We start from the raw sequence: 22,542 nt of genomic DNA, 5'->3' as shown, positions 1-22,542 counted from the left end.
TCAATATGTTTTTTGCAGTGAGAACTATAGGACTAAGAAGTACTAGACAGCTAGATCTAAAAGGGGATAAGGGGATTAAGGTAATCTCGGAATGATTCTCCAGAACTGTGTTTGCTTCAGGCGCCTGCTGAGGTAAAACCGGTTTGACGCTTTTCAGATAATGCACACACATTGGCAGAGGCCCAAAAGGCATGCCAGCACAGAGCGCCAAGCTTAATATGCAAATCCGGGATCCACATTCAAATCAGCTCATCCCATTTTACCCATATTACTCACTCTATTTACATGCTACTAATGTGTCAATAAGCTGCACATAGAGAGAGCACTGAAAAGAAAGAAAGATGGATGTGTTTGATTATATTTTCGCAGTGTGTCTTCGAGTAAACAATAGTATCTGAAATATGTAGTAAGTAAGCATTTCGACTTTGTTGGTTCCTATAGAGCGAGCTCAGTCCTGTGCTGCTGATGGAGTGCAGTGCTACAGCCACTTCTATTTAAAGGGATGTTTCAGGATTGTTGACATAGGGCCTCATTTCCTAGTTATCCAGAGTGTTGCTGATTTCTGGAGATTTTTTTTTTTCTGTAATTCATGCAGTTCTTATATTCGAAGAGCTTTGTGGCGCTAGGCTAATGCAAGGCTAGCGCATGTCTATGGTATCAGCCAGCCTGCATTAAAAACAGTCTGACCCGCTCCACAGAGCACCTGAGGCAAATCACTTATAACACCAGACTAACCATATAAATGTCTGTGTCCATAGAATAATTTTTGGAATATAACTGACCTTGCATCGCATGAATGATCACATTTCTAGCAGATCACTCCGCTGCTGCGTAGCTTATACAACCATGAAGCTGATGCTGCTCAAATATAACTTATTTTAAATGCAAAATGGTTAAAATTATTCTATGGACACAGACATTTATATGGTTAGTCTGGCGTTTTAAGTGATTTGCCTCAGGTGCTCTGTGGAGCGGGTCACACTGTTTTTAATGCAGGCTGGCTGATATTGTAGAAATGCGCTAGCCTTGCACTAGCCTAGCGCCACGAAACTCTTCAAACATAAGAACTGCTTGAACTAAAAAAAAACTCCAGAAATCAGTAACACTCTGGATAACTAGGAAATGAGTTCCATCCATTCATCCATTTTCTTCCACTTGTCCGTTCCCGGGTCGTGGGGGCCGCTGTTGGAATTGCCCAAATCACATTGCACCAGCCCCTTATGGCTCCTCCTGCAGGTGGAGGGTCCACAGAAGGACGACCTCATGGTTCAGTCCGGGCCTGTCGGTCTCTCATAAGGGGCTTCTGAACCGCTCTTTGACCCGTCACCTATAGGACCTGTTTGCCCTGGGAGACCATACAGGGGCACGATGTCCCCGACAACAGAGCTCCAGGATCATTCGGGCGCTCAAACCCCTCCACCACGTTAAGGTGGCGGATCCAGGAGGGGAGGAAATGAGGCCCTATGTCAAAAATCCTGAAACATCCCTTTAACACTACTTTGACAACAAAACGGATGTTTTTCTCCTTGTTGAAAGAGAAGATCAATCTGGCCAGAAAATGTAACTGGTATCGAGTTTTAAGTATTTGGGTTTTATAATTGTCCTTTTCTTTGCATTTCCAAAATGTAATTAAAAAGTTGAGTTTTACTGTAGCAATAAATCTTGCTTTACTACATTCCGGCCTGTTATTGACTCTGCAGATGTGTATATATATATGTATGTATATGAAGCTCCGGTGTCTCTGATGTTGGACAGTGTAAATCATGAGGCTTCATAACCAACTGTCGGCCTCTTACTCACCACTGCTTGTTTTACTCTAAAGGGAATGGGGTTTAGGCTCGTCAGCTCTCATTGGTATGTTTTTATTTTCAAGCTGCAGAGTCAGCGTAGTCTTCATACCAATGACACTTTGCAGTATGTTGTGTGGAACCTTCTGCAGAAGGACTTCAAAATCACAGACCTTATTTCTTTCAATAGTTGGAAGTGTCTCGTGATGTCAGTCCAGTCCAGATCATCTGTGTGTGAATGTTTTAACTAAGGCTGTGTTTGTTTTGAAATGTATAGTCACCATGTGTTGCTGCCCATCTTGGCCAGGTCTGTCTTGTAAAAGAGATATAAGATCTCAATGGGACTAACCTGGTTAAATTCACAAACTGGTCCCACTACTTCACTACTATTGGTAAAAGTAGTGGGACATAAAAATAAGTTGCATTCACGATCTTGGAGTTGATTAGCTGAATACAGCTGGACCGTAGTTTAAACATGCAGAGAGAGAAGACTCTGAACATTGTGATTGTTTTTGTTTCATGTGCAAAACAATCTGGATTTTAACAGTTACCATAGACACAAATCATTCTATATACTACCATCACCACAACCTTTACTACTACTTCAGTAAGAAGACTTCACAGTACTGTACTGTAGATACCACATTGTGATGCCTGTTGGGTCCAGGTACAGCGCTAAAGGAAATTACTTGGTTGATAAATTAGACAAATTTCAAAGAAATAAAATATTAAGTAACATTATTGTTCTGTTTTATGGTTCTAGATCTAGATGACAAATATTTAAGTATAGGTATCGAAAAAAGTATTGTTCAGGTATCGTTTGCCGCAGCGTAGCGTAAACCATATATCGTATATCTCTACACCATGATGGATTTTCCACCCTAAGGTTGGAAAATCGCTCGAGGATCAATATTTTTGAAGGTTGTCTCTGCTGACGGAGCCTCGTCCCAGAAAACCTACAATACTGTTTATCCTGGAGCGTTGTAGAGACCGCCGTGATGGAAAGTAAAGGCGCCATGCGGACACTTCTACAGCCGCTGGGTCACAAGGTCAAACATCAACTTTTTTTAATATATATATATATAAAGTTGCATAATGCACCTGTAGCGATATATGGTTTATGCTACGCTGCGGCAAACGACCAACCTTAGGTTGTAAAATCTGGTCACATTGACAATGACCACAGCGCTTTGAGGAAGTTGTGACACAGGCGTAAATATCAGCACAAGTGTGTGAGCCATTATTGTTATTAGGCGATAACTACATTTTTCTGACACAAGTGCATGAGAGGTATTTTTAAAGGTTAGCTTGAGCTGCTCAGCATATCGAACTTTTTTGTTTGGAGCCTTGATCATATCTTTTGCCAGAGGAAATTGAAAACCTTTCTTTCCAGAGAACTCGCAACGTAACGTCACGCAGCATCACGCAGACGTTTTAAAGAGCGCCTCCTCACCTGTACGTCCCTCACACTCGCTCACCTGACGCTCTCTCAGCACATGCCCCACACTGTGTGGAGAGCGCGCTCCACAAGCCACACACGAGCCCGGCCTGGAGCAGGCAGGACACGGAGCATTCGGGGGTCACGGAGCATCGGTCCTTCAGCTGCACCGCCCAAAACGAAGAGGTTTAATCCCGCTCGGAGAAGTCCGGGGACTGCGTGAACAGCGCTGCTGTCCTCAGCTCGTACCCCGGGAAGTAGCGCTCGCCGCCGGAATCTCGGATTTATCTTTTCGGAGGACACGAGGAGAAGAGACTGGACGCACGCGCTTGATTCTCTCACAGTAAGTTCGCTCCAACTCTGAGAAATGAAATGCAGCAGCAGGAGAAGCAGAATCATTTATGTCAAACCTGAATCAGACTTTTTTGTTCAGTTCGCCTAAAAACAACATTTTCTCCAGGTATTGTTATTATTATAATGAAGTATCCGTATCTCTTATTTGAGTAAATATTGTGCTACTCTCAGCAAGAGTAACGTTACTTTGAAATAATTTGACACAAGTAAAAAGTAGTGGCCCAAATAATGACTCAAGTAAAAGTAAAAAAGGCTACAGGAGAAAATGTAGTTTTTAGGCGAACTGAGCAAAAAAGTCTGATTCAGGTTCGACAGAAATGATGCTAAACAAAATATGGAATAATGTGAAAATCTTTCTGTAGAAACAAATATACATTTTATTTTAATATTGCTCAAGTTGAAGTGAAAAGTGCTGCATGAAAAACTAGTTGCAACTTCAAAAAGTTGTACCTTTGTAAATGTAGTTATGACCCACCTTGTGCTACTGAAGTACAAGTAAAAAGTACTAAAACAAGCAGAATAGTTGATTGAAATACGTGGCTTCTTCAGGAAGTATCGATGTTGATATTTACAAAGATTATATCAAAGATGTCATTCTTTTGTCAGTACCAGTTCTATAAACTAGTGCTAGAGGTAAAGTTGACAGTAGTATAGGCTCGTAGTAGTTCTAAAAAGCATTTGGAGCACAAGTATTTATTGTGATTGCATTGTGGTCCTAGTCTTTCTTGTATTTTGCATATACACAAGCGTTAGGCAGACTTTACTCTTGGGGGCCGTTATATCGTTGAATTTGCTTAACGTGATAAGGGCCTGGTTATTATTAATTTGATACTTCACAAAAATAATGGCCGTCTGTTCTGCCTCCAGCTGGTTAATATGACTTTTTGATCATAAAAAAAAGACCCTAAATGACAATACTGCATGAACACAAACCCTCTGTGCTGTGATACTGACGTGAACTTGCAGCTCTTGTGTTGCTCCCTGACAGTTGTGAAAATATTTGCCTCCAGTGTTTTTTTACTGCCACTGTTCTTTGGAAGGCGGTGTTTTGAGTCTCACCAGGTGAGGCTTTGGAGAGACTCCAACAACATTCACCAGGGACGCCACAGAGACGCTTACTTACTTTGATCAACTCATTTTTTGATTACTCAGTTGTTCGAGCGGTTTCCCTGTGACCAGAAGTTTGGTGGTTCAGAGCAATGGCTGCTCTGCTTTGTGGCAACAACACGAGAGGCCGCCATTGGTCCGCCATTGTTGTAGTACCTCCATATCGCCGCTAGCCTCCCATTGAAATGCATTGGACTTTAGACATGTGACACACTTGATGATCCACCTCAGGGTTGCCAGGTACCGCGGAATTGGGTGGTTTTTAAAGCCATTCCGCGGGTGAAAAAAACAGTTTTTTTGCCTTGCTGTAATCAATGTTGAATTGATCAAAAGTCAGGGGAGTAGGGGCGGTTTCTCATCATCGTAGGAGCACATGGGCTCTGTTAACGTATGTCCGCGGGTTTTCCGCGGTTTTCAGATATTTTTGAGCGGGTTTGGCTGCCCATACCTGGCAACCCTGATCCACCTGTGAATGTGTGAGCGAAAATGATGAGATAGATACAGACGGCATCTCTGGAATCGCCCATATATGGTCATTTTTGAAAACAGTTAAGGGGGAAAACAATTTTGAAAAAATGTAAATTTTCTCTAATTATTCAAAAACTACTGTAACAAATGCTGAATTATGAATATAGTTTCTACTAAATAAAGATACAAAGACATGGGGAGGAGCAAAGTGGTTCAACAGCCCATAAACACATGAATAACGGAGAATGCTAACTTGATGCTACATGTTAGCATCGGGCTAATGCTAACGGTTAGCTAGCGCTAGCTACAACTGCCGTTTTTTCACTTCTACAGAACAATCTGCTGTGAGAAAATATCCATATGGACCCGATTTACACTGGACTTTATTTGTATGTGATAAATAAGTTCATATTCCACCAGAAAAAGGCAAAAAAGAGTGAAAAATTGTGTTTCTCTAAAGATTCTATTTTCCCCCTCGGCGAAGCCACGCCCCCTTCTATGACGAGATGCCGTCTGTATCTATGAGTGAAAATAATTATTGTTACTCGGCTACTACTGGCTACAATCTAGCTCGATGTGTTTATATCGACGTCTCGTGCGTTCATGTGACTAGAGGTCGACTGGTATGGTTTTTCTTTTGCCAAATATGCACGGATATTTTTAAAACGTCTCTTATGTTTATAATCCTGTGTCTGATGCTTCTTAAAGGAACAGGCCGCCGTTTTTCTACTCGCTACTTGCACAGTACCATAATGCATTGCGCCTTGGGGGGGTTCGCTGCTGTAAACAATATGGCGTTGCGAGCTGTCATCGAAGAGAATGATGTTAATCTTCCAATTACCATTAAAAAAAAACCCAATTCCACTAAACCAAAGCTTAAAAAACCTGTACCTTTTTATCTATCGATTTTGAAAAGTCGATGTGCAGCGCTTTGTAGTTCCGGATTACGCTTAAGCTGTTTTTCATCATCGTTTGGCTGTAGCTTCACTCGCGCTCAAAGGCCTCCAGGTCGTAGCTACCCCTCAAGGCGCAAAGCATTGTGGGTCATGTGCAAGTAGTGAATACTGAGATATGTTCTTACCTGAGCTTAGACGAGTTGATGCAAAGTTGTTGTTAGCATTATAGCCTCTCCTCCACTCCCCTATGGAGCCGAACAGTGGCCTATTCCTTTAACTCAGTGGTTCTCAACCTTTTGGAGCCGCGACCCCCATTATAACAGGTAAAGGGGTTCGTGACCCCCCACCCGGGCTATTGTTAAATAGTGGAGATAAGTTCTCATAATGTTGTTTATAGGACCACATTTTATTTTATTTATTTATTTGTATTATTATTATTACTATTATTATTATTATTTTTATTTTTTTCCATGTCTTTTAATTTTTCTTCTTTTTTTCGGGGGGTTAATTTTTTTATTTTATTTTTTGGGGGGAGGAGGGAAATTTTTTTGGGGGGGATTTTAGCGACAAAACTGAGACAAAACAAGGATGGAAATGTGGAAAAAGTGAGAAAAATTTGACCAAAAAAAATCAAAAAAAAAAAAAAAAAACCGAAAAATTTGACAAAAAAAGTGACAAAAAATGTACAAAAAATGTACAAAAAATGTACAAAAAAAATGACAAAAATTTGACCAAAAAAGTGAGAAAAAGTGACAAAAAATGTGCCTGACTTGTCAATACACAAATAGTTAAAAAAAACAAATGGCTGAAATAAAATTCATGAAACCACGATCAAATAATGGCCCTCTGGTACAATAGCAAACACATGCTACAATAAAACATTGTTTGCTAACGAAATTTTGTATATTTTATCTAAATGATCTGGCGACCCCCCAAATTTGTCTCGCGACCCGACCCCCAGGTTGAGAACCACTGCTTTAACTGTACAATGTGTGTGACAGCAGGGGGAGCTTTATTACAGGCGTAGGGCCAATTTATTCAGGACCTTCGTGTTTATAGAGAGGAGGCTCATTTGAAAGACAAATAAAAAGTTAGTCTCTATCTTTAGAAAAGAAAGGCAAGAAAGAAACTTCTCTCATTTTGTGTCAAATTGCATGATGTTTTTCTTACAGTCATGTAAATAAGTATTAAACTGACGGCAAAAGAGACAGACAATGTTCAGGCACTACATTAAAGCAGTACTAAGCAACGTGTTTACCTTAATAAATCCTTCCCGTAGTCCCTGTGGGGGTAATACAAGTGTTTATGGGATGACTGGAGGGTCTTTCATCTCCCCCTGGTGTCTCTGGACAGAAAACCATGTTTGCAACTTGACTGCCACCGGTCCGGAGAAAGCAATACACAACGGGCTAACGGGCAAAGCTAACTGCGGGCTAACGTCACTTTAAACAGTATTTACAGCCAAGTTTGAGTGAAAAAAAATATTTCCATTGTATAATTGGATGCACAGTAACACTCTCTCCCTTCACCTTTCCTGTCAGCGTAGTATTTACTCTCACGGACAATTAATAAGTTAAAAAATCATAACTTGCTACTACACCTGCAGTTGCGCTGATGGCCTCTAGGGGGAAGAGTTACTTAGTACTGCTTTAATACATGTCAGATCTGTATCAAAGTATTGAGTTCCATTTATCCAAATACGTTTTAATTGCTGGCATGCATTTTTATATCAGTAAGTTCAGTCTAGTTGTGCTTTACACCTGACTGGTATATTGATTTAGCTCCTAGTTTAGTCTGACAGTTTATTGTCCCATGAGGGAAATGTAACTGTCACAGAGGCAAATAGCAAAACAAAACAACTTTAAAATGACGATAAAAAGGCGAGAAGAGGGAAAAAGTTGTGTCAAAGAGAATTCATTGGAAAGGTTTGTCAGCGTGCGCCCACGGGCTTCATGTTTGTGTCTTGTGGGCCGAGGGTAATGGGCCCATAATGACAGGGTTTGCCTCTTCCTGTGATGACAGACACTGCAGGCGAAGGGGGAGGGGCAGCGGCGGGGGGGGGAGGGGGAGTTAGGGAAGAGCGGTTTGTTTTTAATGGCAGACGCCAAAGTTCTGATGATGCGAAGTCTGAGAATGTGAAAAATCTGAAAATATGTCAATAAACTATAGGAAGGTTCAGGAAATATTATCTGAAATAGTTTCAGATCATATTTCATGCACTGCAAAAAGTCCCCTTCTAAAAACAAGGGAAAACATCTTAAAATAAGACGTTTTGTCAATGGGGTAAGAATTCTGTTTCCTAGAATATTTTTCTCATCATAAAACAAGAAAGAAACACTAAATTTAAGCAAATAAATAACTAGAATTAAGCAAAATGTCCTCAGAAAATGGAATCATTTAAGGAAAACATTCTTATTTAGTGAAAAATTGTGATATTTTACTTAAATGTTGCTTGATTTAAGTAAAATGTTCTAAATTACACACATTTTTGAGCAAAATGTTCTTAATAAACACTCTCTCCATGATGTGGAGCCAGACGGTCAGAATCACCTGGCTGGAGGATTCACCTATTGTACATGTTTTTAGTGGTAGGTGAAGCGTACGCAGACACGGGGAGAACATGCTCTACACAGAAAGGCCCTGAATCGAACCCAGGACCTTCGAGCTGTGAAGCTGAGGCTCTAACCGCTGTGCCACCGAGCCGCCCACTTTAAAGAATGTGATGTATTTTCTCTCTGTGAGAATCAGTTCTTACATTAAGAGTTGTTGATCTTATTTTTTCTTAAAATGAGAAAAAATATTCTTTGTCTAAAGCTGAAGAAGATTCAAAACGTTTTTCTTTCTTGTTACAAGAAAAATGAGCATGTTTTTAGCAAATATATCTGAACAAGAAATGGCTAGATTTTATTTCCTAAAATAAGATTTTTTTTTGAAGAAAACTTTGCTCAGCAAAACATTATTACTTTTTAGGGAAAAAATAAGAACTTATTTCTTAAAGTAAGACATTTTTTACTTGCTTAGAATCCACTTCTTTCAGTGTGGCATCATGGAATGTTGATTTAGTCATCATTACAGAGGCATGCCTGATGCCTCCTTCACTAGCGAGAGGGCATCGCTTATTAAAAAAAGGATGTCGTTTGAGGCGTAGTTTATGACAAGCAGCTGTTTTCCTATATCAGCCTCACAGTCTTTTCCTCGTTTATATTGTGATGCCTCATGTTCTGCCTGTAGCATTACAGGCTTTTATAAGCTCTATCAGGGCAAACTAAAAACTTCATTTATCCCACCGTGTTTGTTTGCGTTTCCGGTTAAAGAACTAAACATGTTTTAAACCCAGTTCAGACTTTATTTAGTCTAATGTGTGTATTAGTTGTGGTTTGATCTGGTGGTGGACGTCATGAGGTGGTACTTGGTGTGAAATGTTTGAGAACCACTGAGAGTGCCGTAGAACTCTGATTTTACTATTATTCTACTATTTAACCATTAGACATTTCTCAATGGTAAATATAAAAATAATAAAATAACAATGCACTGGTTTAATGTAGCGCTTTTCCTGGAGAGACGCTTTACTTTGCATTATTCACTCAGTCCATACTTGGTGGTGGTAAGCTACTATTGTAGCCACATCTGCCCTGGGGTCAACTGATGAGGCCATTGGCCCCTCCCACCACCAACCACTCACTACAATCACCCGGATCTCCAATCCAAGTACCAACCAGGCACTTCCTGCTCAGCTTCCGAGGACTGACGGCATCGGGCAGAGCAAAGGCGGTACTTCCTGAAATAACGTTTCTCTGCAACAGTTATGTAAAGGAGTCGTCGTAAACATCACTAAAAAAGAGCACTAATTCTGACTTGATTTGGGACTGTTGGAAAAGACTCGATGGTCTCCAAGTGGATGGATGACAAACATGCAGGAGTCTGGGCGTCTTACGCATGGATGTGTCTCCAGGAAGGACCTGTAGACATGAACTCGAGACGTTGTGCTAGTCTGACCGGTCAGGCCTCTGCTTCCACATGAAGAAGGATAACTAACCTCTGCTGTGCGTCATACTGATACACACACATTTTCATTTCAGCACAGTTCAAAATGTCTTCCTTTCTTCCTCTCAGGTCATGTCTCCAGACCGCCCCCTCTCCTGCCGCTCCCCCTGCTGCCCACCCCCTGACCACGCCCGGGTCTGCAGTGAGGAGCTGGAGTGCGTGATCTGCTTCTGCGTGTACTCGCGCTCGGAGCGGATCCCGCGGGTGCTCCACTGCAGGCACACCTTCTGCTCCGTGTGCCTGGAGAAGCTGGCCTCGCTGCGGGGCATGGTGCGCACCGTGTGCTGCCCGCTGTGCCGCTGGATCACCTGCACCAACGCCACGCTCAGCCTGCCGGGGTCGCTGTGGGTCAACACTGACATATGGGACCGGATCCCGGAGGAGCAGCTGGAGGAGAGGGGCCTGGACCTGGACCTGGACCTGCAGGAGCTGAAGAAGCACATGTGAGTGTTTACATCCGGGTTAGGTCCTGGGTTACACTAGTCCAGGAGCTGCTTCACGTAGACACACTGCGGGTCAATCTTAAGAATAATCATTTAGGCATGTCATTTTGAAACTTTTGCTGTTTCATATCGTATATTGACGGGTCAGACAAAGAGCGGCTCAGAAGCCTCTTATAAGAGAAGAGCCACGACCCGGCAACGGACAAGTGGAAGAAAATGGACGGATTACTGCAATAAAAAACACTTTAATCTTGGGCTGCTCGATTATTGAAAAAATAATAATCACGATTATTTTTGTCATAATTGAAATCACGATTATTCAAACGATTATTTGTTGCCTTTAAAAAAAAACATCAAAAAAGTGACAAAAATCCATCAAAAAAAGAAAAAAAATCAGCAAAAAAGTGACAAAAATCCATCAAAAAAAGGACAAAAATCCATCAAAAAAGTGACAAAAATCCATCAAAAAAGTGACAAAAATCCATCAAAAAAGTGACAAAAATCCATTAAAAAAAAGCCAAAAATCCATCAAAAAAGTGACAAAAATCCATCAAAAAAGTGACAAAAATCCATCAAAAAAGTGACAAAAATCCATCAAAAAAGTGACAAAAATCCAGCAAAAAAATCCAAATATTAAAAAAAATAAAAATGTGGAAAAAAAAATTGAATTTTTTTTTTTTGAAAAAACTAAAATTGAAAAAATTGAAAAAAAAAATTATAATCGTTTTTTTTGCGATTATGCTAATTTTGTAATCGTTTACTGTTGTAATCGAAATCGTAATCGAATTTCGATTAATTGCACAGCCCTACTTTAATCGGCAAATTAGGCAAGTTTTCCGTATGCTAAAAAAGCGAACGAGCCCAAACCCTGAATATTGAACAAAAATGCGTTGTTGTTTTTTGCCTTAAAGCCACACCGTGTAGAATTTTACCCCAAAAACTAAAATTGAAATACAAGCTTTAAATTTATGACAGATATTTTCAGCATTGAAAAATACCTCAAACAAACATGTGATTTTGCTGTGAGCGGCCTCAGCTCTCCTACACTGCAAAAAGTAATTAACTAGATCAGTATAAACGTCTCAATTTGAGCATAATAATACAAATGGTAGTTGTTTTGACTAGTTAAGAAGTTCTTGGGCATTTGTCCTAGATTATTTCACTTGTTCTGAGACGTTTCTGACTCGTTTCGATACATTACTTATTTCAGGTCATTTACTTTGCCAATGGGGTAAGAAAATTGGTCTTATCTCATTGGCAACTTTACTTTCTTATTTCAAGCGAGATTTACCCTAGAACTGGTCTGAAATGTCCTCAAACAAGCAAAGGAAACTCGGTCCGATCAGGAAAAGTGTCTAAATGAGTGAAAACCGCTCAAAACAAGAAACATTTCCTCAATAAAGTCATTTAAGACAATGCTTGATATTCACTTTTTGCAGTGTAAGAGATAAATTTACCGGGAGTGGGTACGTCTCCAGCTCGTTTCCATGGAGATGTCGACTAAAGTCAGCAGAATTTGAGATTGAAACAGGTTAGGTTCCCATCCAAATCCATTCTTTGATTTCTCACTGCAGTAATAGCAATTTTCTGTGTGGAGCCGGTCATTAGGAGCATGTTTTGTACTGATGGCAACAGTATAATCCAAAATGTTACGCAGTGTACCTTTAAGTGTCTCCGCTGAAATTGCACTACATGTTAAATCCTCAACCAAAGCAGTGACGGGCGGCCGTGGGGACGAGCAGCAGACTACAGCTAAAACATGCAGTGTCCATGTTTCAAATAATAACTGGGTTAGACCTCGCTCAGTCCTGGGTTATGTACAAATCTTACAACGCCTGATCCAAAAGTGTAAAGTGTACGGGTCACACGCTTAAATATTGACTTGGACCACCATGAAGGCTCATTCATGGAAAACATGCCCTGTGGCGATCGAGAGTGCAAGAGGAGGGGAGGGCATCTGGCGCACTGTGGAGTCTAATTTAAGGGGAGACACTACAGGCAAAACTCAATTTTTTCAGTTTTCAGGTTTTGGGCCAAATTGGTCTCTGAACATATAAGCTTTCACCCGGAAACAGAAAACATGCCTAATCTTCACAATAACATGTTTAAATGTTGCGCTGATTCAATGTTCCCCCATAGACTTATATGGGAGAATGCAATTTCAAGGGCCTTTTTCTCAAAACACATTTTTCTGTCATTGTGGCGACACTATGTCCACGTCAGTCGGACCTAAAGACTTCAAATTTTCCAGCCTTGGACTGAACAATATTTGGAAGATTTTTTCAAAGGGATTTTTTATTATTTAATCCCTAAGCCCCATTTATGGAGTTTTGAATGTCAAAAAATAAGGCGAAAATTAATTTTTTACAAATTTTTCCACTAAAAAACAGTTTATTTTAAAACTAAACAAGAAATCCAGAATCCCCTCTGAAAAAGTCTTTGTTAAGTGCCTTTCTTAGTCACTACGCCAAACCCCGCACTTAATTGGGTTGGTGATGTTCAAGGCCTCCCAGCAGGACTTTACTCAAGCACAGAAACCACTCCAACTTTTTGTTTCTTTTGTTTCTTTTATTTGGGTAGTTCCCAGCAGGTAAAAAACCTTTAACAAATGGACACACAAAATTCACAACTTAGATCAAACTTCTAAACTCAGATTGGCAAAGTGGAAATCACAAAATCATCAGTATTTGCTTCTGCAATTTACTTTATTTTTTGTCTTAACTTAAATCCATCACAGGCATATTATCTGACATATTCATTTGCATAAATTTACATATTCATTTGCATAAATTGTTTACGTTCCTTTAAACCAAATTGTTTAACGTTTACTTTTCTTTTGTATAAGTTTCCTTTAAACCAAAGTGTTTAAAGTAATTGAATAAGTTCCTTCTTTCTTTCGTTCTTTCACAATAAACACAACCAAACACATCTCAACCAAACACATCTCCACCGGAGAATACGTCCTAACGAAACCATAAACATAGATTGGTGTGCGTAATGCAACCATGACGCTCACAAACTTAAACACAAACACATGCGCTACGTGTGAGCGATACTCCAGTTCATTCAACAGTTCAGTGAAGGAGGGGTTTCTCTTACCGGCAGTTTCTTCGGAGGTCTTTACACGTAACAACACTGCGTAGTGGTAGCACACAGTTCAGATTGATCTGTACTCCAGAGACCATAGCTTTTTGTGTGTTCTCGGGGCGCACAGCTGATTGTCATTTCATTCACCGCACCTGCTGCGGCGCGCACGCAGACAAGGCAGAGTGAGGTCACGTGACCGTTGCCGTGACACCTCCCACTCGATCTCGAATCTTTGATGTTGAGATCGCTCGATTTAGGCAACCACTGTCCTCTGGTCCTCCACGGGAAGGAGTACCACCAGCCGGCGAACATCCCTCCTGACTACTGTGGTTGGCCAGGAACCCAAAACTGAAGGGTTCGGTTTTGAGCTCGGAGATGGAGCAGGTGCGCTCGGGGTAACTCTGATGTGCGCATCTCGAACAGTTCCCTTGGGGTCCGTCTTGACTGAGACGACTCGACCCAACCTGTATTGGCCTCGTAGCGCGTTCTGGTCGCACACCCACACAATATCGTCTACAGCTACGTTGCGTTGTTTCGTGTGCCACTTACTGCGGACGAAAAGGTGTGGACCTGCCAGTTGGCTCCAAGCTTGCCAGAACTTATTTACTTGAGTTTCCATCTCCCGTAGTCGTTTGTAGGGATATGTGGCAAAATCTAACGGTTTACCATCACAGTTTTGGGACCTGCCAAGGAGGAGTGAATTGGGTGTAACGTATTGGATACACCCCTCCCGGCTTTGGACTCTTGCGTCGATTGGTCTTTCATTTGCCAAGTTGGCTGCCAGCTGCACTGCCGTTAAGAACTCACTGAAGCTTAGTGTTAACTCCGCTCCGATGGATTGCAAAGCTCTTTTCAGGATCTTCACAGCTGCCTCGGCCGCGCCGTTACGATGGGGGGAGTCAGCCGGGTGCAATTCCCAGGCAAATGTCGTGCCGTTTCTTGCTGCCACATTCTCAATAGTTTGTTTGTCAAGCTTGTCCATGTAGTTGTACATCTCCTCCAGGACTGGTTTTGCTCCTACAAAATTGGTGCCTGGATCAGACCATATTTTCCTTGGATGGCCACGGATTGCAGTAAAACGGTGATATGCTAGCAAGAATGCTTCCGTTGACATGGCATTTACCAACTCGGCATGAATGGCCCGGCTTACCATGCAACAGAACACCACACCCCAGACTTTCATCGTGACTCGCTTCTTCACATCATCACGGACGTTATACGGACCGAACAGGTCCGTGGAGGTGTACTCAAAGGGAGCAGCAGGGGTTGTCCTCTCCAAGGGTAGGTCTCCCATCACTTGCTGACATCTCTTTGCCCTCCTCTTTCTGCACATCATGCACGCATCAACGATCCTTTGGGCTAGCTTCCGCCCGCGAACAACCCAGGCCTTCCCCCTCATCTTGAGTAGAGTGGCCGCTACACCATCATGGCCTTCCTCGTGCGCTTTTCTGGCGATTAGGGTTGACAACCAGGCATCGTAGGTTAAGAGAGGCACGGCGGCTTTGTCCCTATCGAAAGACTGGATTCGACCACCACAAAGAAGCAGCCCAGAGCTTTCATCCCTGAATGCAACAAGCCGGTCTATCGTCGAACTGGGAAAAGTATGTCCGCTTTGGGCCGCTAGAAAGAGGTCTCTCAGCGAATCCTCGCGTTCTTGGACTGTTATGGTCCCTGCTGAGCTGACTGCCTCCCACTTTGGTGTGCTGGAGGGTCCCTTTGGTGCCATGAACTTTTTGGCTGCCCTCAACACCAAAGCTGCGGCTCGCACAAGGCGGTCCAGGCTGCCGAAGCGACGTACCTCAATCAGATGACCGACACCAGAGGGAGGCCTCCGAGGGACTTTCTTTGTTTGCTCCATTGTCGGGTCGGCGTTGAGCGCCTTCTTCTGTATCTGGGCTCTTGTTACGACTGCGGTGATGTACGCCTTCTTCTGAAGCTTGCCTATGTTTTCGCTGGCTGCGGTCGCTACGTCTTTTGCAGATTTCACAGGCCACTCTTCCTCCGGCAGATACAAAAACTGAGGTCCGTTCTGCCACCGGGAGTCCTCCCCCAGGTCTTCAGGACTCGCTCCACGGGTGAGTATATCAGCAATGTTGAAAGCACCTGGCACCCACCACCAGTCCTCGACGTTTGTACTTCCCTGAATCTCCCCGATTCTGTTGGCAAAGAAGGTCTTGTAGCCATAACTGTCCCGATGAATGGCTCCAAGTATTGTTTGGCTGTCGACAAAGTGATAGTACCGCTTCACTCTAATGCGGCAGTGTTGCTCGAAGTACTTCTTAATGCGAGCAGCGAAAACCGCGCCACAGATCTCGGCTTTAATTGCCTCTCCTTGTTGATCGAGTGGGGTCAGTTTAGTTTTTGCTTCCACAAGTCGAACGATTGGGCGGCCCTGGGTGCAGGTCCATCGCAGATACAGGACTGCTCCATAAGCATGATCACTCCCGTCAGAGAAGGTGATAGCGCTGGGACCCTCCCGGGTACATGGTGGGGTTAGGGCTCTGGGAAACCTTATGTGCTTCAATCTGACATAGTCTTCGAACACATTAATTGCGTCTTCCCTCAGGCTATCTGACAGGGCCTCGTCCCATGTATCCTTGACAGCCGGTGACACCGTTTTGGCTTCTTGGAATGCCCGCCGAACCAGAATGGCGCCCTTCTGTTTTGTAGGAGCCGTGAGCCCGATGGGGTCGTAGAGACCGGCTACTTGGCTGAGGAGCTCTCGTCGTGTTAGAGGATCTGGTGTGCATGTTCTCACTTGGTCCTCCGGAAGGTTTTGGCCGAGACGCATCTTCTGCTTCTTCTTGGAGAAGTTAATTGCAACCATGGCGTGCAGCGTGTCATCTTCCAGGACGTAACCAAGGCCAAGTGCTTTGTTTTCCCCGTCGCTCATTTGGTTCGGCAACATCACTGTTCTGGTGGTAGACTCATCTTGACCACCGACCTCGGCTTTGTCCGCCTGGTTGCTCTTTCCAGACATGACCCAGGGCTTCAGATAGAACCCACCGGTTTGAAGGATTCTCTCAATGCTTTGCGTGACAGAGTGCAGCCGTTCTAAGTCATTATGTGAGGTCAGGATGTCGTCCACGTAGCTATCTTCATGGAGGACACGGCGCTCATCCTCAAGATGACTGAACATAGGGAGGTCGGCGGTCTCTCTCATCGCTACCTGGGCGATGCACCCCGCAGGCTTATCACCAATGTTGACTCGTGTGATCGCATACACCCCGATTTCATCATCCTCAGTGTCTCGCCAGAGGAAACGATGAAGGTGTTTTTCTCTTTCTTCGAGCCACACTGAGTTGTACATTTTCTTTATGTCACCAAGAGCGGCAAACCTCCCACTTCTGAAACGTAGCAGTACAGCCCGAATCGGATTGAGTACATCCGGTCCTTTCATCAGCAGGTCGTTAAGACTCAGGCCTCTGAACTTCTGGCTGCTATTCCACACAAGCCTCACCGGAGTTGTCACGGAGTGGGGGTTGGGGGCTATCAGGTGGCTAATGTACCAAACAGGTCCAGACCAGGTTAGCAATTCATCCCTGGTCAATTTGACTGCAGCATTCCGTGACACCATCTCATGGACTTGAGCAGAATAGGCAGCTTTCCACTCTGGGTCTTTAGCAAGTTGCCTTTCTGTCCGTAGGAATGTGGCTTCCACCCCTGTCTTATTGTTTGGGAGTGTTGCGGGGTCGACCAGCCAAGGATAACTGCTGTGCCAGTGGGGTTCACTGGTGTGGTCATCCTGCAGCACGTAGGTTAGGCCATTCTTGACTACCTCTAGCTCCCGTTCCTCGGCAAGTGTCATTTCTTTGCCGCCCGGCTGGCAGTTCCCACAGCGGCAACCACCACACCTCGGCTCACATGCTGCCCCTATACTTTCCCAGCCCCACCACTTCAGGAAGTCTTTACATGTGGCAAAGCAGGAATGTACAGGCTGGCCACTGGCAATGCACCATGGAGTTCCAACGGGGAGTTCCTCATACTTGACTGCTGCTAGCCTCATCGACCGCGCAAAGTGGGCTCTTGAGGAGTGAGCGTGAATGAGTGTTTCCTCAAATAACTCCGGGTGGGCCCCACCAACCGTCTTCCCTAAAGGGCCATCCCACAGCACCAGGTCACCGACTGATTGGACCTTCTGAGGAACTAACCGACCCTCCTTATGACTGACGAGAAGATCGATCCTCTCTGGCCGTTTCAGATCCTTCGGATGCACATTGGGGAAGAACTTTCCGAGTTGTCTTGCTGTGACCGGTTGCTGTATGTCCGCTATGTTGTCCAGCCCGTAGCACAACAACTGATGGGGTCGCAAAGTGCCCTTCGGTGTGCCAACTCTGATCTTCAGGAGGTATCTTTTTGTGTCCACGGTAAACTTCATGCCGCCAACACCATGAACCACCAGGGTGATGCTCTCACTTTTCAAGTTCAGCCTTTCAGCAGCAGAGTGTGTTATATAGTTCGTGTCCGAGGCTAGGTCGATCAATGCACCGATCTTCTGGCCCGCATTTGCAGTTACTTCCAATACCATCATGATGACTGGAAATTCCGCAACACCATTCTCTTTCAGAAATCTGGATGGGCCCTGTGTGGTGTTTAGCGACCTGGACACCCTGGACACTGTGTTGCTGAATGCGTTCTTGCACTCTCTAGCGAGGTCTGGTGGGAGCTTCGCTAGGAATTCCTCCTGGACCTCCGTGTATCCGCCTCCCTCAGCAACATTGACTTTACCCTTTGTGGGCGCCTTTCCAGACCTTGGACAAAGGTAATAGTGGTGGCTTCCCCGGACCTCACACTCTGTCTTTTTGCACAAGAAGGCTGGAGTGCATCCAGAGCCTTTGTCATGCGTTTCAAGACATCTTCTGCATGCTCCAGCTTTCTTCACTGCTTCTTCTCTGTCAGTGCAATTCATAAACTTGAACCTTGTGCAGACATAAAGCCTCTTTGCATGCCTGTGGTCTCCACACAGTCCACACACTGATCGGTCGCCGTCTCTACTACTGGACTTGGCGGTCTTGGTTCTGGCATGTCTCCACTCTGATTTTGTCGGCTTCGGGGCAACCTCCTCATCCTGTAGCTGGTCTAGTTGCTCGTAGATACTCTCTTGGTCTTTCAGGAAGTTCAACAGGCTATCGAAACGATTCTCCAGCGTAACATCATTTGACCTGTCGGCCGTATACATCAACCACTCCCTTTTTAAGATGTCTGGAAGTTTACTTTCGATCGACTTGGTCATTAATGGGTTTTTCAATGCCCCTGTGTTGCCAAGATCTCGCAGATCATTGAGGGCTTTCTCAACCGTCTGGATCAGTTCTACGATTTTCCTCGGTTGCTGGCCCCTTATCGCTGGTAACCTCTGAAGCTCCTCAACTATGTCGATGGCAATGCTGGTGTTATTCCCGTAACGATTCTTCAGGACTCGGAAAATGTCATCTGCTGTGTTGTATGACGACAACCGGTGGTCTTTTACGATCTTATCATCGAGGCTTTGGAGTAGCTGTAGCTTCCGGACCTCTCTAGACCCTGATGGCTCACCTTGTGCCTGCAGAGCCTCCCACTCTTTCCACCAGCGGTAGAACGTGCGCTTGTCGCCTGTGAACTTGGGCAAGGTTGTTGGCATTAGTTTGATAGCCGGTACTGCATAAGGTACAGCTTGGGTCGAGACAGCAGCGACAGGGGTTCGTTCTTCCCTTTTCGCCTGGATAAAGTCAGCCGTCCTAGAGACCAGTTCGGGCAAGTTGTGTTCCAGCCGTCTGAGACGTTCTATGAAATCTCCAGCTTCAGCTCTGGGTGCCCAGCGTTGCCATTTTTCGAAAGTGGCCGTTGCGGTCTCTATGAGATTTGTCAAATGACTTAGTCTGAAATCATAGGCCTCTTTGTAGGAGCTGGGTTGGACCGCAGCTATTCTTTCCGCCTCCTTTTCAGCATTCTTCACGGCCATAGATACGTTTTTCACCCCAAAGTCACCCCATAGTCTCCCCTGCAGTACGCCTTTCGCTTCCTTCAACCTGCTCTCACATTCCTTCGCTACTTTCACCAGATCGGCCTTCTGGTCAGGACTTAGTCTTGGCTCATCTTCGCCATCCTTTGCCGACAGTAATTCCGCCTCTATGTCATCGTTTATGTCCAACAGTGCTGTTGCTCCTGTCGTGAGCTTAAAGTAGCTTTCTTGGAGCTCAACTGCTGTCATTTCTGCGTAATTTCTCGCCAGAGTGTTCAGGATTTTCGTGAACTGTCTTTTTGCTGTTGTCCTAGCAGTCCTGAGCTGCTCTAGGATTCTTGCGTCCGCCATCTTGACTGTGGGCAGAGTCGGGGCTGAGCCTGGAGCCTAACTGGATCTGGAGTCGGGCTTTAGCTGGGCCTGGAGCCTGACTGGGTCTGGAGTCGGGCGTTAGCTGGGCCTGGAGCCTGACTGGGTCTGGAGTCGGGCTTGAGCTGGGCCTGTAGCGGTTTTTTACTGTTAAGTGCCTTTCTTAGTCACTACGCCAAACCCCGCACTTAATTGGGTTGGTGATGTTCAAGGCCTCCCAGCAGGACTTTACTCAAGCACAGAAACCACTCCAACTTTTTGTTTCTTTTGTTTCTTTTATTTGGGTAGTTCCCAGCAGGTAAAAAACCTTTAACAAATGGACACACAAAATTCACAACTTAGATCAAACTTCTAAACTCAGATTGGCAAAGTGGAAATCACAAAATCATCAGTATTTGCTTCTGCAATTTACTTTATTTTTTGTCTTAACTTAAATCCATCACAGGCATATTATCTGACATATTCATTTGCATAAATTTACATATTCATTTGCATAAATTGTTTACGTTCCTTTAAACCAAATTGTTTAACGTTTACTTTTCTTTTGTATAAGTTTCCTTTAAACCAAAGTGTTTAAAGTAATTGAATAAGTTCCTTCTTTCTTTCGTTCTTTCACAATAAACACAACCAAACACATCTCAACCAAACACATCTCCACCGGAGAATACGTCCTAACGAAACCATAAACATAGATTGGTGTGCGTAATGCAACCATGACGCTCACAAACTTAAACACAAACACATGCGCTACGTGTGAGCGATACTCCAGTTCATTCAACAGTTCAGTGAAGGAGGGGTTTCTCTTACCGGCAGTTTCTTCGGAGGTCTTTACACGTAACAACACTGCGTAGTGGTAGCACACAGTTCAGATTGATCTGTACTCCAGAGACCATAGCTTTTTGTGTATTCTCGGGGCGCACAGCTGATTGTCATTTCATTCACCGCACCTGCTGCGGCGCGCACGCAGACAAGGCAGAGTGAGGTCACGTGACCGTTGCCGTGACAGTCTTGGTAACTCATTCATCAATAAAATGAAACCATAAATTTGAATGTAGCTCTATCCATTATTCAGATTTTGTCGCCGAAAAGATGGGAAATTTGGGGCATTTTTAGGCATAAAACACCTTGTTCTTATATGAAAAGATAAAATGACAGAAAAATTGCCATGTATTTTTTTCTCACATTTATGCCAGTGATCGACAGCAAAAGTTTCAAATTGATATCTGTAATTTTTTATTTTTTTTCCTATTCACTTGCAGTGTCTCGCCTTAACAAATGATTTCCTGTGTTTCAGACCGAGCTCCAAACCGTCCGTGTTCATGTCCACGCTCCACAAAGTGTTCAGCTGCGTGCTCCAGCATCACTCCTGCTGACGCCGGAGTCTCCGCGCATTGACATTTGTCCTTCAGGGGCCACCGTACACCAGTGACAGCGCTCAGACACTGGGATGACCGCAGTTTTGTTTGGAGCGGGAGGCCTCGTTTCGCTTCTGCCCATGGATTCCAATGAGACGCAGTTCTCCAGATCGCCAGCAGAGGAAGTTAGCCCTGTTTGAACTTCCTGAAAGCCTTTGGATGTTGTGGTTTTCTGAGCTGACTTTTGTTTATTCTAAAGTAAAATTGAGTAATTACTGACTGGTATTTGTCTAAATCTGAATGTGAAAAGCCTGTAAACCTCATATCCTGACTCAGAAGATCCGTGTTCAGACGGCTGAGGCATCGAAACAATGTCCTCCAGAGTTTTCAGTGGAGCCGGAGTCAGACATGCGGCCCCTGAGCTGTTCAGAAGTGGTTTACGGCTTCACGAGGTTTCCAGTTCTCCATCTCTCCAGCAAACTCTCAGGACGACGGCCCTCACTTCACCCTCGGCTCGTATTTAAACTGTACCTGTCAGGAGCAGTGGGGAGACCACAGGGCAGCACTTAAGGGACCGGCCCGGGTGCTGATAACTGGATGGAAGACGAAAGGTTAGTGCTAGATCGTATGCTCCGGAGGGACGGTCTGCTGTGATTTTGTATAGATCTATGAGTTGGTTTGTCTAAAAATACAAATAATCCTAATCCTTAAGGTTAACCCCTTAACTCCCACCTGAACCGAGCACAGTTTCTCCAGTTTGGCTTTACCCCAGTCCAAAAGCTTCTGGAAAAAAGGTGTGAAAATAGCAACAAAACTGAGACGAAAACAGTGATGGAAATGTGACAAAAAAGTGACGAAAAATTGATGAAAAAGTGGCAAAAATGTCACAAAAAATTGATAAATAATTGACAAAAAAATGACAAAAAAATTGATGAAAAAAATTCAAAAATGTGACAAAAAATGACAAAAGATTTATTCAAAAATGACAAAAATGTGATAAAAAAAAGTGACAAAAATGTGACAAAAAAATGGATTCAAAATTGACAAAAAAAGGACAAAAAATTGATTAAAAAAAATGACAAAAATGTGACAAAAAATTGATTCCAAATTGACGAAAAAATGACAAAAATGTGATAAAAAAGTGACAATAATGTGACAAAAAATGGATTCAAAATTGACGAAAAATGGACAAAAATGTGACAAAAAATGACAAAAAATTGATTAAAAAAGTGACAAAAATGTGACAAAAAAATTGA

At 43.6% G+C, this 22,542-nt stretch overlaps 1 protein-coding gene across 1 annotated transcript; it reads left to right on the top strand.

Annotated features, from left to right (window-relative positions):
• The first annotated feature begins 3,371 nt into the window (after positions 1-3,371).
• Positions 3,372-21,356, top strand: LOC306982320 (RING finger protein 208-like). The gene is made up of 3 exons (XM_079582235.1): positions 3,372-3,568; positions 10,164-10,537; positions 21,226-21,356. Exons 2-3 carry the CDS (start codon positions 10,167-10,169, stop codon positions 21,302-21,304), a joined length of 450 nt encoding a protein of 149 aa, XP_079438361.1. The 5' UTR covers positions 3,372-3,568; positions 10,164-10,166; the 3' UTR covers positions 21,305-21,356.
• The last annotated feature ends 1,186 nt before the right edge of the window (positions 21,357-22,542 follow it).

Source organism: Gobius niger, assembly GCF_951799975.1.
Source record: "Gobius niger genome assembly, chromosome: 24".
Classification (NCBI taxonomy): Eukaryota; Metazoa; Chordata; class Actinopteri; order Gobiiformes; family Gobiidae; genus Gobius; species Gobius niger.
The sequence above is the reverse complement of the archived record's forward strand: the minus strand, read 5'-3'. Positions and strand labels throughout refer to the sequence as shown.